This window comes from Simochromis diagramma, unplaced genomic scaffold (assembly GCF_900408965.1).
Source record: "Simochromis diagramma unplaced genomic scaffold, fSimDia1.1 OVJJ01000439.1, whole genome shotgun sequence".
NCBI lineage: Eukaryota > Metazoa > Chordata > Actinopteri > Cichliformes > Cichlidae > Simochromis > Simochromis diagramma.
Window position 1 is genome coordinate 92,216 of NW_024386899.1, and position 17,647 is coordinate 109,862.

Genomic DNA, 17,647 nt, shown 5'->3' on the forward strand with positions numbered 1-17,647 from the left:
GGGTCACAAAATAAACGTTTAACATATTTTCAGGCGAGAATGTAGCTGTGTAAACCTCAAATATCTGCTCAGTTTATCAAGACACCACATATTTTCAAAAGCGCTCCGACGTTTTCGGAGACGTCTGTTACCCACTAGCTCGATAGTTAGCCGGGGGCTAGGCTAACTAGAGCCGTGAGAACACCGGACTCCCGGCAAATCGTTTTCAAACCCACCGCCGTCTTTCAGTACTCAGGTTAAACATGATATATGAGTCACTTAGATAACTTAAAATGTTATTGTTTGGCTTTTTTTTTTAGTATTTTATTTGTTCCTGAGTAAATCGGTTTGGCTGAGATTAAAGTTTTTACACAGCTGAATAAACATCAAGCAGACAGCTGATTATCAGAAGTGTGAGATGCTCGAGAATTTACTCCGGTGTCCTGTTATATTTTAGATAGCAAGGAGTTTATTAAACTTCACCGAAACAATCTGCAAATTTCATTAAAATTTAATAAACTATCTTGTCTTTATTCTTAGTTAGCACCTTAAACACTTAAAGCTGTAAGCTAATGATAGTTATATAGGAGCAGATGCTGCTGGTGCAATAAGCTGTACGTCTAATGGATTTGATTAGTCGACTAATCGCAGAAATAATCGGTGACTAGTCGACTATCAGAATAATCGTTTGTGGCAGCCCTTGTTGCAATGAAGAGAACATCTATATGTGCAAGTCTACCCACTGCAGCCACGTCTGATTGGTTGTCCAGCGTGTCTCAGTGTAGAGTCTGCAAAGGACCCTGGCTCTTACTAGGACTGGGCGATATATCGAGTTTTTTAAAAATATCGAGATATTTTCATACGAGATATAAGATGTGACCATATCCTTTATATCGATATAGTCTATGTTACGTTATAATTATAGTTGTGGAGCCACAGGTTTGCCTCTCTTTCGTCCACTTTTGTCTCTACGCAACGTTACTCCGCCTCTCCTTCACTGAACACAACTCCCCCTCCTCCCCCATCGCTTCACCTGCAGGCAGCGACCAGATGGACACGGCAAATCTCCGTTAGCGAGTTGTGGGGCTTGACGGCGTCAACGCGCTAACGAGCTAACCACGCTAACGAGCTAACCATGCTAACGCCATGCAGCCCACAGGGGCTGCACAGCCCAAAATCCTTTCATTTTCTCAAGAGTTGACAGCGCGCCTTATGTATGAATTCAAATTCTTGTTGTGCTTGATGACCGCGAACCGATCTTAGGTGGAACACGGCGCTCAGCAATCTGTCAAAAAATGTTTTACAACTTTGGAAAGCTACGGAGCTGCACCGCTTGATGGGTTGTCGGAGCATTACGGCTGAGCCTCGCGGAGTGATACGTACTGTGCTTCGACGTAATATTACCCTACTGTGCATAAGGACCATAAATGGCAGCTGTTCAGAGACGTGGTTATGAAGCGGATTGGGAACAGAGCTGCTGTGAAATCTTTGTTATTGTGCTCAGCGTCTGTTAGTTTACATTCTGACTGCACAGTTGTGAGCTCTTTGTTATGCACAAAAACAACATTGTTTTCTTTTATTTATGGAGCATTATTATTTAATAAATGCTGATAATTTATTTTTGAGTAATTTCTTCATGTACATCTACGCTGTATGTAAATAAAAATGCCCGTGTGACATCTGGGACACAGTGTGACTAAGAACTCTCTTTTTGTTCTTACTTTATGGCTATCGAGATATATATCGTATATCGCCACCCAGCTAAAAAATATCGAGATATGAATCTTGGGTCATATCGCCCAGCCCTGGCTCTTACTAGTGAAATGTTTCTGCCGCTAAATTGTTCCTGCTGAGATTCAAACCTTTTCCTGAACCGTACGATGTATTTTCATATATTTTCATTCTTTCCATTGGTATCCATGGTGTCATCATTATTATTAGAGATGATAGTGATGTGAAAAATACATGCGAGTCATTAAACCATCATGTCCAACCAGCCTGTGAAGTCACAACAACAAACCTGACCTGCTTCAGTTGGATCGCTCCAACATAGTTATTCACACGACAAAGAGACTCGGTTCAAATATGGAGGAGATGCAAATCCGTGGGTTGCATCACGACGGGCATCCAAATCTAATATGTGGGATTTGATTTTATAGACTTTGTGTGAAGGTAACCAAACTATTCATGCCGTTAATGGTTGTTGTAGCCAACCGATTACAGGAAGTGAGGATGTCGGGCATTTTTTAAACGTATCGTATAAATAAAGAGATAACTGCAGGATTAGCTCAGAGCTGACTGGCGCCTGGTAAAAGTCTAAATGCACTTTGAGACTTAACATGAATGGCTTCAGCAGAAAGATATTAGTCTCTAAATGTAGAGCTCAACAGAGAAACCAGAGTAATAACAGCTGCTCGTTTAGGTCAGGTGCTTTGGCTTTGCCAAAATGTCCAACCCAGTTATGCCTGTAGCCATGGAAACATCGTTCACTGTGCAGGTGCATGCAGGCTCGTGGTACCGTAACAGAGGACTGGACGAGCTACATGTTTACATGTACACAGTCTACACGGTTACATTTGGCCTCATGTGATTGTCACAGCTCATCAAAGGCACAAATGCACAGCTAGTCTTCATTATACATCAAACTTTATTTGCAGCAGTTCATTCTGGGCACACAAAGTTAAACAGCTTGTTTTTCCTGTACTGGCTTTTAAACAACTCGTGTAACGAACGTGCGAAAGAATACAGAGCTTTGCTTTATAGTAGCATCTATTTTTAGCCGTCTCCTCCTCTGCTGCTCATGCAAATGTGTCCAGATTATGCCCGGCTCATTCAAATAGGAGCCTGTCTATTGCAGCAGCAGCATTAGGTGGTGGTCAGAGAGACGCGTACTTCTGTTCCACTGCAGAAATAAATGTTTGTATTAATAAAAACATGTTTTTAAAAGATGAATGAGATTTCAAAGGAGGGATGTGGACGTGTCAGAGACATGTTTGTGTGGTTGGATCCCAATATCACAGTCACATGCAGGACTGTGGCAGCAGCATATTACTGGACACAGTTTCAGATGAATTGAAGGCAAACGTGTGAACTGAGCACAGAAAGATGGAAAAAATGAAATTGAACGGGAACATTCGACTTTAAAAATGACCATCAAGTGTATTTAGTGTGCTTCTGGCCTCCTGTCACATAATGCTTGAGCAGTGACAGACTTCAGTAGTTTTCACTGCACGACTCACAGGTTTGATGCATAAGAAATCAACGTGGACACAACAGCAGCTGTACCAGTAGTGCGGTTGTTGCATTATTGCTGTGTTTTCGTAGAAACTCTTTCATTGATTCTCAAAAACTCAATCACAACATTTCTTCTCAGTGTCCTGTTGCTTGGAAAGAAGAGAAGTTATTGAACGGTGACTAAGTACCATGTTGTAAGGTACTGGTTGGCCACAAGCCACCATCAGACTCTGTGTTCAGCTCCAGAGCAATCAGCTGTCAGTGTGTTCGTGTTAGCACCACCAGGACTCGCCATGGCAACAGGCAGATAAGTGCAGGGCCTCCTTTTTAATGTTAAAGTTTTAATTCAGTCTGGAGGAATATCTGCGTCTGTCACTGCTGACTGTGATACTGAAAGAAGCGTCGTTTTAGTGGCGTCGTTTTTTAGCATGAGATCTCTGATGCTCGGCAGTGTAAGCGTTTCTCCTGGGATCTGACATCGGTCTTCACTGACGGGTGGTTGCTCTTTCACTCAGTTACTGTTAACAGGAAGACTGGCCAATAAAAAATGTCACTTTCAAAGTCTGTGATGAAGATAAGGTTTGTTTCAGGCAAACGTGCTATCAGAGATTGCAGAGATGTTGAACATTTTGGTGTCACTTTGGGAGGATGAGCGTGTTTAAAAGTAACTCTGATCAAGTCGGGACAAAGCAAACCCCTATAAATGGATCTGAAACAGACCGAACTGGACCGTGACTGGAGCGCAGCTACATCCAGTCTGAATCCATGACCCTTATCTGGCGTGGTGGTTTGTCCTGCTTGCCTCCGTAGCCTGGTTACGCTGTGTTTTTGGCCCAAGTGCTGAAACGTTTTCTTGCATTTTGTGCGTAGCAGTGTGTGTGTAGCATGTGTTAGAAAAGCTCTGTTTTTGTGACTAAGTTGTCGTTTGACACGGACAGACTGCATTTGCTCTCTGCTTGTGCAGTAGACATGGTGCACAGACTTGCTGTCGTTGTACACAACAGGTTGTGACAGGAACGTTTGTAATGTGACAGCAACCTCCACGAAAAGCTGGATGGAACAGCTGCCAGCCAGTCGCTGAGCAGCACATTCCTGCACGCTCTGGGAGTCCGTGCAAGCCCGTACCTGCTTTGGCACATGTGCAGTAGCTCTAATTGCTCCAGAAAATGCAAACAACTGGGTGTGATGCCAAACCCTTAGAAACTCTTGCAAAACAGAAGGAAAGAAAAGCGACCACTGTATGCACACCACACTGTCTCTGCAAATATGAACCTGCAGAGAGATGAAAGCTTGTCACCCTGCGATGAGTGCTTACATCAGCCAGGGTAGAAGACCAGCAGAAGGCTCGAACTAACCGAACCCTGGCCTTTGAAGGTTCGACCCATCATTTTCACGTCTGCATGTGTAACATTGTAAATGCACACGATTCTATTTCCGTACTTAATCCTAGTGTAGACAAAAACAAATCAACGCTCCAAGGAATCTCCTGCCTTCTCTGCTGTACGCCGGTCTCTGCAGCCATCCAACACATGCATAACTCGGCACACAGCGTAATGTCAGGCAAGCCGGAACAGATCTGTCAAAACGACAAAGTCTATACCAGCGGGGGCATTTAGGGTGGCCGCAGAGCTGTCGCGGGGGGGCCAGCAAAGGAAGTGTGGGAACCACTGCTGTACACCAACATGAGCACACACTTCACTACTGTACTTGAAGCCTTCATGGCAGCAAGCAGGGCAGCATTCCCCAGAGGGGGACGATCCAAACCCTCAGTGTGTGACCCTGCGACCTTAGTACCTTTGATAAGCAGGAGCCTGAAACAGAAGGATTCCTGCTGAGCGTCAAACCTGCGCTGGATCCTCAGCTGTAGTTATGCAACAGAGCTGCTTCGTGACCTCCGCAGTGAGAAGCCCCTGCTATCAATGGTGTCTAAAGAAGTATTACCTGCATCATCTGCTGGCTTTGAGAGCGATTGTGCAGCTGCTGTGATGAAGCAGCCAAACTGCTGAATAACAAGACTAACAGGCCTCAGGACTGCAGTGGAACGTTAAACGCACACGTGGACAAACGGCACCAGGTGGGACTTTAGAGCTTTTGTCGACTGTAGTTTAGGACTGAAGGTAATTTGGGACCTTGTGACAATTATCTCTTCACTTTTACAGACACAAGTGCTGCTTTCTCTGCTGGGGACGTGTTAGCTGTGGAAACAGGTTTGAAATATCCATACAGAGCATTTAGTTCGTCCTTGCCCAGCCTGTACAGCACACTGAAGGCTGTCTATCAGTCCTGCATCGAGTCAGCGGATCTAAGGCAGACTCTATCATTACTGTCAGTTTATCCTCTTTTCATTGTTTTGGTGTGGCGTCACACACAGGATCAGTTTCCCTGGATAGATCTCTGTTAGTTGGTAGACCAGGCACACTTCCCTCTGTCCTGGTCTTTGCTGCTGTAGCTCCCCGACAGGTGGAAAATGTAAAAATATCATTTTTACTGAAAGGTGATTGGAAAGAAATTGAATTCTCAGCTGAAACTGTGTCGAAGCTTCTGACTCTTTCCCCTCGTTAGTGAGACTGAACAGTCACTGTGAATGGCCGAGTGTAGCCGAGTGCATTCTGCTGATGGAAACTGACCCTGGATCAGAACAGTGATGTGGGGTGTATTGTGCACGTGTTGGATGTTTCTGTCGCACTTGAAACTCTGAGCCTTTGGTCACACGGTTCTTATTCGTCTCTGATTCCTGACTGATGTTGTTTATCAGTCATTCATGGTCACGTGATCAGAGCTGACTGATGACCAGGTTCACCTGTTTGCAGTCAGACAGACGCAGTGATTGTTCATTCTTCTTCTGTGGTGGATGACCAGCAGCAGTGATGTTTCATCAGAAGATGGGGTCACCGTTATCCATCCCACGCGTTGTCTGAGGCCTCTGGTGGTGGTTTCCTCTTCTCTTCCCTGAGGCAGAGCTTCCTTTGACCCTCTGGCAGCACTCACCACCTGCTTTGGGCTTTTTGTTGTTGCTGTGCGACCGTAGACAGGATGCTGTTCGTAGTCTACACTTTTTAAAGAAAATTAGACTCGCAGGACGACGCGTAAATGTTTACCTCAGAAATATGTGGTCTCCAGTGGACCTGCGACCTTCTTCCACCCTCTCACACTCACCCGACAGTGACTCACTCAAATGTGCGTCACTGTTGGCACAGTAAACAGTTTTTATGAGTCAGCGTGGCGGCTCGTAGAAAGCTGCACAGCGACTCTGTTACAAGCTTCCATTAAGTTAACACGCCCGAGGTGTCCGAGGCTCAGTTGTTCCTGAAAACAGACGCCAGCGCTTTCCTTACCTGGTGCCAGGGGCGCTTCTAGGATCAGAGCTTTGGGGGGCCGAGCACCCAGAGAGCTGCCCAGCCAGGCAAGGTAACCTTTACTCGTCACGATGAGACGTCTTCCCCGTCTCTGTCAGTCCCTGCATCCCTACATGTCTCCAGGTGTCCCGAGTTCCCTCTGACTGTGTCCTCGGTGCATTTAAACCTGTTCCTCTCTGTCCTCGTCGTCTGCTGTCCTCGTCTCCGCTATCAGGCATCATTATTTTACCATCTCTGTGCAAGTCTGCAAATTTCTTTATTAAATCATGAGATTCCTAAATTCATCAAGTCTCTCTGTGCCTGGGTCACAGAACATGACATCACTGTTTTCTACATTTGAACAATTTAATCCCACATGTGTGAAAGAAAAACACTTTTTTAAAGTCTGTAACAAAACCATCAAATCTGATCAAGGTTATTTAAATGCTGCTAAAGAAGAATGGACTGGAATAAAAATGCATTTCCTGACCTTCATTACTGGTTTATTAGTAATGAATGATGCTCACAGTGAGGAAGGAGTAAACTGAGTGCATTTTATGGACAGATTCACTTTTAATGTGTGTGTTTAATATAATACAGACACATAAAAATGATCCTGATGGCTGCAAATCAAAGGTCCCCCTGATTTAAGTGTAGATGTGTGGAGTTCACAGCAGCACGTGTGGGGTGATACTGACACACTGGGGACAGACTGCAGCTGTGGTTGGATGGAAACCTGCAGGTCAGAGGTCACTGTACATGGTCTCGGATTACCTTTCTAAGAACTACAGCTGATTACATCAACTAGCAAAAATCTGCTTTTCCTCAAAATATTTTCACAATAAAAGAAAACAGTAAAGTTTCCCTGAAGTGCTGTAAGTTACAGGATCTCCTGTCAGATAACTGGAGAAGCCCTCTGTGCCAGGAGGGGCTGGATGGCCTCGACCCTCCATGCAGTAATGTGCTGGGTCACTGGGGACCAGTATGGTGACCAGTACTGGCAATGCTGTGTTAGGAACGTCTGAAAGGTTGCATTGTACGTTGAGAAAAGTCATTTTTGCAACCCATAAATATACATATAAGACTTCTAAGAGCTGACTGTGGGAAACATCAGCCTAAATCTGGCTCTTTAAGGGAAATCCAAACGCTTCATCCCCTCAGCTCGAGCAGGCTCTGTGCAGCACACAGCCTCACTTAGACGCAGCTGGCTGCATTGTGACAGGTCATTGTATTAAACTGCTTCCAATCACACCTGCACACGAGAGCCTGGCAGCGTCTGCAGCTCCACCACGACATGAAGCCACCGTCATCGTGAGCGCTGCTAAAGGATCTGCCACTGGAGCAGACTGAGACAGCCGCACGATCGGCTCACTGACGGCGACTGTTTGTATCGCCGCCGTTCTCATGGCGAGCCTGTGCGGGCTCCTCGCTGTGCATGCAGGAAATGTGCTGGAAATGCTTTGTGAAGAATGCTTTCCTTAGAGGAAGCCTTGTCTTTGTCCCCAAGTCTTCTTTCATTTGCAGCTCCCTCCCCCAGGCTGCTGGGCTCCTCGGGGGTTACTCTCTGTGATACCAGCATGGGGCCTGTTGCTGTTTTGTTCTTTGCTAAATGCATGGGGCAAAGATAAATAATCACGTCTTTTGACGAGATTTAATGAACCACAGGTGTTTCTCTGTGGAGGAAAGGTCAGAGGTCATGGACTGCAACCCGCTCTCTCACTGCAGCGATGCTGCTGTGGCCGGATCGTCTGTTTGGGGACCAGATGTGCTTCACAGAGCTGTGGAGGCGGCTCCTTCCATCCAGTGGACACATTGAAAATAGCTGTCGGCCTCATTTTGGCGCCTGATGACGCTGTTCAGAGGCTCATCGGGGGTTTGTAAATGGGCCAGTGTCACAGCGCGGCCTCACAACTTTGTTCGTTTCATGAAAAGTGTCACTGTTACAGGACTCCAGGGCTTTATTCTTACAGCTCGTGTGGTCTCTTATAACACAGGTACAGAGACAGACAGAGCTGAGGACTGACGTACAGGACGTCCATCTTCATGGTTTGTCACATGTGATTTTGAATGGATGACGCAGGAGTTTGTCTTTGATGGTGGAAGCAGCCGGCAGCTCTTAGAGGAAGCGTCACCGATGAGGCTTTGGGGTCGGCGTTGCCTCCATGAGCAGCTCCAGCATATCGCTGAGGTTGATGGTGCAACCAGGAGAAAAATGTAAACATGAAGACGCACAAACCTGTTTGTGTCGCCGTGTTTGATTACAGACCCGCAAATACAACTGTCATTTACTCAACACGCGGTGCACTGTTAGCACTGGACATGCCAAGGCATTGCGTTGTGTTTGTGTCATGTGCTGTGTAAAAGCATTCGCTCCTTTCCTGGTTTCTTGTTTAGCTTCACGTTTCTTACACGTGGTTCAGCTCGTCGTCACATTTTGATCTCAGACGAACCTGAGTGGATCCAAAATGTTCAAATGCTGATTTCATGTATCCAGAGGAGGAGCTGTCCAACCCTGTGTCAACAACATCCTCGCCCCTAAACTGACACCCGGCTGGAGACGGTCACGTCTTAATTCAGTCAGTGTTTCTGAGGATGATGGGCACAAGTCTGATATCTCTGTGATTTTACAGGAAACCTGTCAAATCTCTAAAACCCTGAGAAATGAGGAAGCTGAAGATGCTGTCACAGCACCGTAAGACCTCACATTGTGCTAAATTAATGTTGAACCATTGCACGTTAAACACTTTCAGTCGACTTGGATGTTTTTCTTACTCCAACCTCTCCACGTTGGCTTTGGCGTGACTCAGTGAGGTTGTCCGTCTCTTGGCCATGTGACGGCCTGACCACGGCCGTGTGGCAGCTGGACTCGGTGGCATTGATGTATCGGTGCTAATATTAAAGAGCTGTTTCATATTGGTCCACATAAAAAGAGAAGGACTGAGCCTCCAGTGTTCGGAGGTGCTGATGCTCAGCGCAGCACTCATGCTGCTAATCCTGTTACGTCACAGATTAGCGGCGTGCAGCCACACGGAGAGACAGGGTGATGTCGGGACAAGAACATCCCCCAGTGAGCACCGGTCCCTGCAAAAGCACAGCCCATTGGTCCGATTAGGAGCTGAGGAGACGAGGTGTGATTGGAACATACAGCAGCTGCTACACAACATCTGCACTAGTCTGTGGTCTCTAGATTCGGATCAGTGTGGAGTATAGACGACAGCATGTGGTTGCATGTGCAGTTTGCTGCTGGGATGTAGCAGTTACCTCCTCCAGCTGCTCTTTCTTCATTTTTCCATCACAAATACAGCACGATGTGTGCGCAGTGTTTACTCACAGTGACCTCCAAAGGTCACAGTGACAGACTAAACATGCTGTATGCCAGTCAAAGCTTATGGCCTGATGGGGCCTTTCCACAGTTTACTGGTTTCATCAGAGTAACAATGGCTCATCAGCACAAAGTAAAGATGGTGTCAGACCTGCCAGCGCCCTGCAGACATGTTGCAGCTGAGCCCGATTCCCACTGCGAGTCCAACTTCTTTTTCCATATTTGCACGTGAGGATGATGAGAAGCAAACCAGGTGAGGAGCAGAGAAGGAGATGCATATTCAACAGGATGTGTCATGTAACATGGTTTCATACTGAGTACAGAGTTTAATCTCAATCAGAATACTTTATTAATCCTGAAGGAAATTACAGCAGGCAGCACGCTGATGCTGCATGTGCACTTACAAAGGAAGCCTCTGACCAACTTTACACAAACATCGACCTGCCTTCTGCCCCGGGGGGACAAGCATGGAGGGCTGATGATGGCGCTTTGCTCAGGCCTTCATCACACTTAGGACTTAAACTGCTACTGTACCAACAACATCTGGACCATTAGAAATGCAATAGGGATGCGTAACATCCTGCATGTGGTGCATGTTTCTGTGTGTTATCACACTGATCAGCCTGTGAACCATAAGTGCTTCTAAATTATGACCCGAACTCTAAAACTGCACGTTCATACAGAAAGCACGGACACGTTGATGTTTCTTTCTGGATTTTCTGCCACAGTCAGAACTGTTGTCTGAAGGTAAGACACGAATGCAATCAGGTAACGTGCTTACACGAAGCTTGTCTTATACAAAAGGCTCCTGGTGTCTAACAGGAAGCGGCTTTGTTGATGCTCCTTCCTGTTGCGCTGTCAGACTGACCCAGTGAAAACATTGAGTCGTGTGGCAGCCTGTGATAGGCTGGTGATCTTTTGGGATGGACCACGGCAACGAGAAGCTTCTGTGCCTAATATTATGGCTGTGATTGACAGCCTTCAAGAAGACGACTGGAATGAAGAACAGGGTAAAAGTGTGAGCGTGGTGGTTAGTTGTCTGGTCCTGAGAACATCTGTAATAACCTTCTTTTCCAGCTGTTTCTGTCAGATGATGCACGTCCGCCTCGTTTAGCGCCGTGAAAGGCGAAGAATAGACTCGCCGCACACGCTCTGCACCAACGGCTGCGTCACGCTTGTGTTTGACGTGCCAGAGCTCACATTTCCTCGTTTCCCAGGAGGGAGGTGCTGTTTGTGTAAACGCCGGTCTGAAAAAGGCTCACACAAATATGGTCTCTCTTTGTTTTTCAGATCACCAGAAGTTGGAGCGCGAGGCCAGGATCTGCCGCCTGCTGAAGCACTCCAACATCGGTAACTACAGCTCCTGCTTCACTGAGGACATTACAGTTTTATTTATTTCTGTCGACAGTGAACATGAAAGGTCAGCCTTTAAAGGCTGCCTGCGACGTCACATAGCGGCTCTGCCAGGATATTCGCCCGTGCAGCAGGTCCGATAGCAGCAGCTCTCCTCAATAACTTCATTACTTCAGTCAAATCAGAAGAGCTGAGTCTTAATCTTAGGGTTAGGGCTGCCACAGCTCTCCTGGCTTCTTTGCTCTGTTGAGTCCTCAGAACGAGTACAAGAGCACACCCCCACTGCCTCATTCCCCAAACTACCCACTGCAGACTCACCCGTCCCTTATTGCAGCACAAGCACAAGGATACTTCCCCTCTGAGCCACAAAGACCTGCAATTATCACCTCAGCAACGACTTTGTGGAAACTGTCATTTGTTTTTCAGTCCTTCTAGTGAAAAAAGAAAGGGATGGGGGAAGTGACAAATGAGGGGATGATGGGGGTTATTTGGTTTGCTGGTCTATTGTGAGCTTGTCTGAATCGGACTAAGCAACACGTGAAATTGGAGGGTTTAGTGTGAAAGTGATGGGGTTTGTGTCCCTGCTCACAGCACGAAACCAAGGCTGACTTCATTCTGCTTTAACGTGGTTTAGTGTCGCACAGACGTGCTGGCTGAACTTACAGGTTACAGAAGAATGCTGCTGTATCTATGTAATGTGCTCTGCTGTGTCAATAACATGAGCTCAGCTCTTAGTCATTTATACGATGTCTAAACCGTGTCTGGACACTAAATATATGTAAACACAGATGAACGGGAATGAAAAGAGTAATTTATCTATGAGCAGTTATTTTAGAGATCGTTAGATTTAGAATGTGTCCATATTTGTTTGATCTTTAGCAAACAAAAGGCAGCTGATTAAGATCAAGTTTGAACAGGTAACCGTACACTTGGCCCGCCTCTTACCAGTATCGTCCCAGCAGCATCCAGCTCCACTGCAAGCTCATTGCAGTGACGGATCTCTGATGTCGGCCATGAGAGGAGCTGATGGAAATGCCAAAGATCCCCACAGCGAGAGCGTTCCCTTTGGTCTCTTCATCCACTCGTATGTTGGACTGTCTGAGCTTTCGTGAGCGCCGCTGTTAGAGGAGTCTTTGATAAAGTCCATTATTGGTCACAGCAAACGTGTCTTACATGTGGAGCATGAAACCAGCATGTGACCTGCTGTTTGCCGAGTTCAAGCCCAACATCAATCAGGCAGAATTAGACGTGAAGAGTTCTCGATGTGTTTTCAGAGTAATGAATAAATCGTCTGCAGTTACTTGTAAAGTCTGTTTCCACAGGCCCACAGGTAAAATGAACTGTGTTTAAATTGCTGCTGCAGACCTCTGCACACGTGCAGATCTGAAGTAGAAAAACGCCGTCCTCATCAGCTGCTGGTCACGTGGTGCCGGGGCAACAATGAAAACGTAATTTTCCCCTCCTTCTCCCACAGTGCGGCTCCACGACAGCATATCAGAGGAAGGATTCCACTATCTGGTCTTTGACTTGTAAGTGCTGCCTTTGATTGTTACATGTTCCACTAATGCACCACGAAACACGTGTGACTGCGCAGACCACACCCACATCTCACACAAGACGGGTAACCTCGCCGCTGTCCCATGCACCGCCGCCGAGGCATCTGGGGGGAATAAATGCAGCGTGTTGCCTCTGCTCCATCTGCTCAGACACATCTTATACTCCTGCATCCACACGCTGGACAAATGGATCCTGCTGTATAGGATCATATAAACACGCTGAGATTACTGCTGGCTCACACAGATGGCAGGTATCTGTTCCAGAACCATCTGCTGAATGTCTTTTTTACCATGTAAGAACGCCAGTTTCCCTGAGTATCCGGCCTGAGTCGGATGGGTTAAAGCTGCTTTTCTTTCTTATGCTGACAGCTCATATTCAGTGTGTGATATATGAGCGATACGGGTGCTATTGCTTCATATATCTCTTTAAAAACGTATCATTTATAAAGATGCTACGTTGCTCCATCACTGGGAGGAGAGGTTGTACCAATCCAGTATGAGTCTACAAAATACTTATTGTAGAGCAGCTCTGGTGTCAATGTGAAAATCCTGTGAGGTTCTGGAGTCATCGTGTTCACGTAGTTGGGCCTCACTCCAGAAGGAGGCAACGTGGGTCTTCAGATTGATGCCACAGACAAACTTGTTGAGGGTCAAGGTTCTGAAAGAGTGTGAGAGCCCTGCAGAGCTGCCACCTTTCATCCATAGGTGCTGCCAGCATTTTGCACCAGAGTCACGCTAACGACCGCACCTCCAGTTTTAACAGACATCGCAGAGATCTGTGGGTGTAGCTTTTAAAGCCAGATGCTTTCTGGCTGTATATGTGATTTCAGCTGCTCAGCAGTTTGTGGCTGTGCTGTTGTCTTGGTGAAGTAAGCTTCCCAGGAAACAAGCCGTCTGGCAGCAGGCAGGCTGTTCTCCGTTTCACAGTTTGGACTCAGTAAGGCACCAAGAGCTCAAATGAAGCAATCGATGTGCAGAAAGTCCGTTTTAATTCTGCAACAATCTTTAATTCTCCCAACCAATCACAGCAGATGGCCCCGCCCCTCCCTGAGGTCTCTTCCTGTTAAAAGGGAGTTTCTCCTTCCCACTGTTGCCAAAGTTGTGCGTCCACATTGAAACGGCCGTAAACACTGACGGCCTGCCTCATTTCTGTCTGCTGCTTGTTTACTCTCCGGCTCTTTGAAGCGTGGCGGCAGAATGACGAGGAAAAGCAGCGAGCTTTTCAAATGGACTCACAATGAGGAGGAGTTGCTGCTGCGAGTAACACAAAAGTACAGAAGCGAGTGAGAGTTAAAGATGTGAAGCACAGCTCTCTGCAGCTTTAACAGAACAATGCTGTGTAACGCCCTCTGCTATCTTTGGTTAATTGGTCACATGACTGCACCACATGACTGACGTGCGTCATCTTTTTCGAAAAGGCTCCGGGTTCGATGTCCACGCTGTGACGCAAAGATGACGTTTTCTAATGTTTCCGCTTTGGAGAAAACGCTGAGTTTTCCTTGTCCGGAAACGGCGTCTCAGTGTGGACGGACGCCAAACGGAGAGAAAAAACCTTCGTAGGAGTCAGGATCCTTCCTCCAACGCTGCTCAGTGACTGCCTCCTCCCTGCTGGGTGTCATCAGCTGTTGTTTGCAGTCATATCTGGCAGCCAGAAAGGAAATGGCTTTCTAAACTCGACGAGCAATAATAAGATCAGAGGTGTGTCTGCTTCCTGGCCACGAGCATGTCCTCTTTTCCCTTCATTGAATCATTGCCAGTATGGATGCCGGGAGACTCTCGCAGTGGGTTAAAGCACAAACCCTGGATCAGAGAGGGCATGGCTGCAGCACCATCAAGTTGTTAAAGGGCATTTAGCTGATTTACTTGGCTTAACATCGTCTTTGAACATCTCCAGACTCAGCTGCAACGTGATTCAGTTGTTAGTGCCACTTGATTTGATCTGTGTTACTTGGAAAATCTATCTGACTTGAGTCATGGAAACATTTTCAGCTGGAAGGAATTCCCCTCCAGCTGAAACAGTAATATTGTTGCCTGGCTGCATCTGCTGGGATCAGGGTTTTCCTGAGGTTTGGTGTTCGTCTGTTTCCCAGCTGGGCCCAGTCCCTACAGAGGGATGGAGTTTCTGCTCTAACGTGTGAGACACATGTAGCTGTAGCCACTTTAAAGAGCTGACGTCTCTGTGACCAGCAGTAACTTCAACAAACCAGTCTGAATGGGACCAGTGCTGTACGTGTGCTGGAGCCACACATTCCCCCTGCAAATGAAGTGAAATCAGCTTGTTTCTGCTTTTTGTTTCGCTGTGTTCGTTCCCAGAGTCACTGGTGGCGAGCTGTTCGAGGACATCGTTGCCAGGGAGTACTACAGTGAAGCTGATGCCAGGTCAGTGTGAGCTCTTTCCTTTCTGCGTTACTGTAGACGTGTCATGTGACTCGCTCTCCCTCGGCAGCAAAGGCGTATTCATGCAGCCACAGTGAACTAGAGCAGACACACAATGACAGCTGATCACAGTGGATGTTTGCAAAGCTTATCATGCCTCACGTATGCATCTATGCCTTTTGTGCCCCAAACCCTCTGTACCTTTTCTCTCTGTCCCTTTATGAGGAGGCTCCTTCCTCAGCTTCTGTTCTGCTTATTAAAAATCACCCATAAAGCAAATAATCCAGAGTAGGGATGGGTATCGTTTAGGTTTTATCCGATACCGGTGCCAAACTGGTACTTTTGAAACGGTGTCGGTGCTTAAAGAATGGAGAACACAAACTTTGTCCAAAAACCCTCTCATGTTCAGCTGTTTTTTTGTAAAAAGATAACAATGTTAGCCTTTTCTGCAGCTATGGGGCATATATGGTATCACTCTTGGCTGGAAGCAGTGCTTAAACAATGGAAAAAACACAAACTTTGTCCAAAAACTTCTCATGTTTAACTGTTTTCCACTTTTTCTTTGGTCATTTTAGCCTTTTTGGCCAGGGTGAAGGGAGTATCTGCCATCAAACAAGAAGACAGCCGCATGTAGCTACGATGGTGTTTGCTAGTTCACCTTACATGCATTAATGTAATAACGTGGTTAGCCTACTCAACGTAAATTACACACGAACAACATTAAGCTACTCACGCAGAGAAGAACGGCTGCTGCTGCATCATCATCCTCATCATTTCTGCTACACTGGCAGGGCTAGGGGCCAGGACTCTCCTCTTCGGGTTTTTGGGGGATGTTGCTAATTCCGGCTCCGACAGTATCACAGTATCAGCTTAAAGCACTTGTTACAGGCTGCTGAGTTTGCATCTTTTGCCATCATGGCACCGGACACCAGCACCCATCCCTGATCCAGAGTGACTTTTGTGTAACATGTTAAAGGTTTCCATTGCAGGTTTTATTCCTTCCTGCAGGAGTTATGGGACAGTTTCACCTAATTGATGCTGTTTGTGGTGGAGTTTGTGTTTTATGTGACGCAAACTTTGTATTTTCTCTTAACAACTTGAAGGAACAGTTCAGCAGTTCATACGTGTGACTTTATTGAGTGGTTGATGTATTTAGCACACAGATTGGAAGCAGAGGGAAACCCCAGAGTCAAAGAGTACAGCTGCCACCTCAGGCTGAGTGCACGATGGCTGTATGTGATTTTCAGCTTCAGCACTTGTCTGTGGAAGCTTGATGCTTTGGCAGGACTTTACGGTCTGTGCTTGATGTTCTTCAGCCGAGCTCACGTCTGCTCTACGAACGCTTTGGTTAAGCCTCAAACGCTGGTGCAGGTACCTGTGCAGAAATAATTACTGAGGATGCCAAACGTGCAGCAAAAGGTGAGGAACAATGCTGCACGCAGAGAGTGTTAATCATTTATTCTCAGCAGGCAACAAGACGCAGTGAACAAAATCACATCAGTTTGGTGGCGCCTTCGCCTTCTTCTACGTCCACTTCCACACAGTTTTTGAAGGAAGTCAGCTGGCAAACATCTGGGAGAACTACGCACAGATGTTCTGTGGATGTGGGCGTCCTCAGGTCTCTGATCGTAGACACACTCGATGATGTTGAGATCAGGGGGGCGTCACTTCAGTGCTGCTTGTTCCTCTCACAGTAACGAGTTCCTGATGAGTTCGGCTGTGTTTGGGCTCCTTAAACAGTCATTCATATTTCTGAAAGCTCTCTTTGTTTACAGCATTTTCCTCACCTGCCTAAGATGTTTGCACAGTGCTGTCCACAGTTTGTCAGACCTGCACAAACGCAGGCTGGTTCTCTAACGGGGCCGAGATAGAGATGGCTCCATGAGCTTGGACAGCAGCAGAAACCTTCGTCAAACACTGTCCCTGGTTCCTGCATCGTAGCTGCTGACAGCTCTGAGTGGCTCTCTCAGTGACTTCATACAGCTGGATGCACACGTTTGAATTTATTTAGGATTTTCTCCAATCCTCACAAAGCCAAGAGTCTACATGAAGGCTTAGTTATGTATATACGCCCACAGGAAGTGCTGCAGGAGGCTCTACAGTGACATGCTAATGTGTTGTAGTCATCATGATTGACTACAGCTGGTAGCTTGTCTTTGGATTTGTTTGACAAACTTCAGTGGAGCCTCGCCGTCACCCTCAGAGGAGAGGAAGTTAGGAAGTCCAGGATCAACCTGGGAACCATTAAGGCTCAAGACTGCGGTGAAGCGAGTTTTCCACCACCGTGGTTGGAGAGGTTGCCGACCACACAGTGTCCGTATGGATAAATCTTCAAAATGAAGTTTGACGGTGGGACAGGACAAAGAGCTGTTTGGCCCCAATGACAAGAGGCTTATGTTGAGGAGTAAAGCTGAGGTTCCTAAACCTGAGAGCACCGTGCGGACTGTAGGAGCTGTTCTGCTGACAGTGGTGCAGGTAAGAAACACAGCTGG

At 46.7% G+C, this 17,647-nt stretch overlaps 1 protein-coding gene and 1 long non-coding RNA gene across 7 annotated transcripts in view; both read left to right on the top strand.

Moving 5' to 3' along the window:
* The window catches only part of LOC120735293 (calcium/calmodulin-dependent protein kinase type II delta 1 chain), a 68,382-nt gene that overhangs the window by 20,227 nt on the left and 30,508 nt on the right, over window positions 1–17,647 (top strand). For all 6 annotated transcript variants that reach the window (XM_040034592.1, XM_040034594.1, XM_040034596.1 and 3 more), the window contains exons 3-5: window positions 11,161–11,220; window positions 12,698–12,752; window positions 15,093–15,158. In XM_040034592.1, coding sequence (XP_039890526.1) covers window positions 11,161–11,220; window positions 12,698–12,752; window positions 15,093–15,158 — 181 coding nt within the window. The remainder of the gene's footprint in view (window positions 1–11,160; window positions 11,221–12,697; window positions 12,753–15,092; window positions 15,159–17,647) is intronic.
* On the top strand, window positions 4,961–8,753 carry LOC120735298. The gene is made up of 2 exons (XR_005696218.1): window positions 4,961–5,287; window positions 5,373–8,753. It is a non-coding gene; the product is annotated as an uncharacterized LOC120735298 (long non-coding RNA).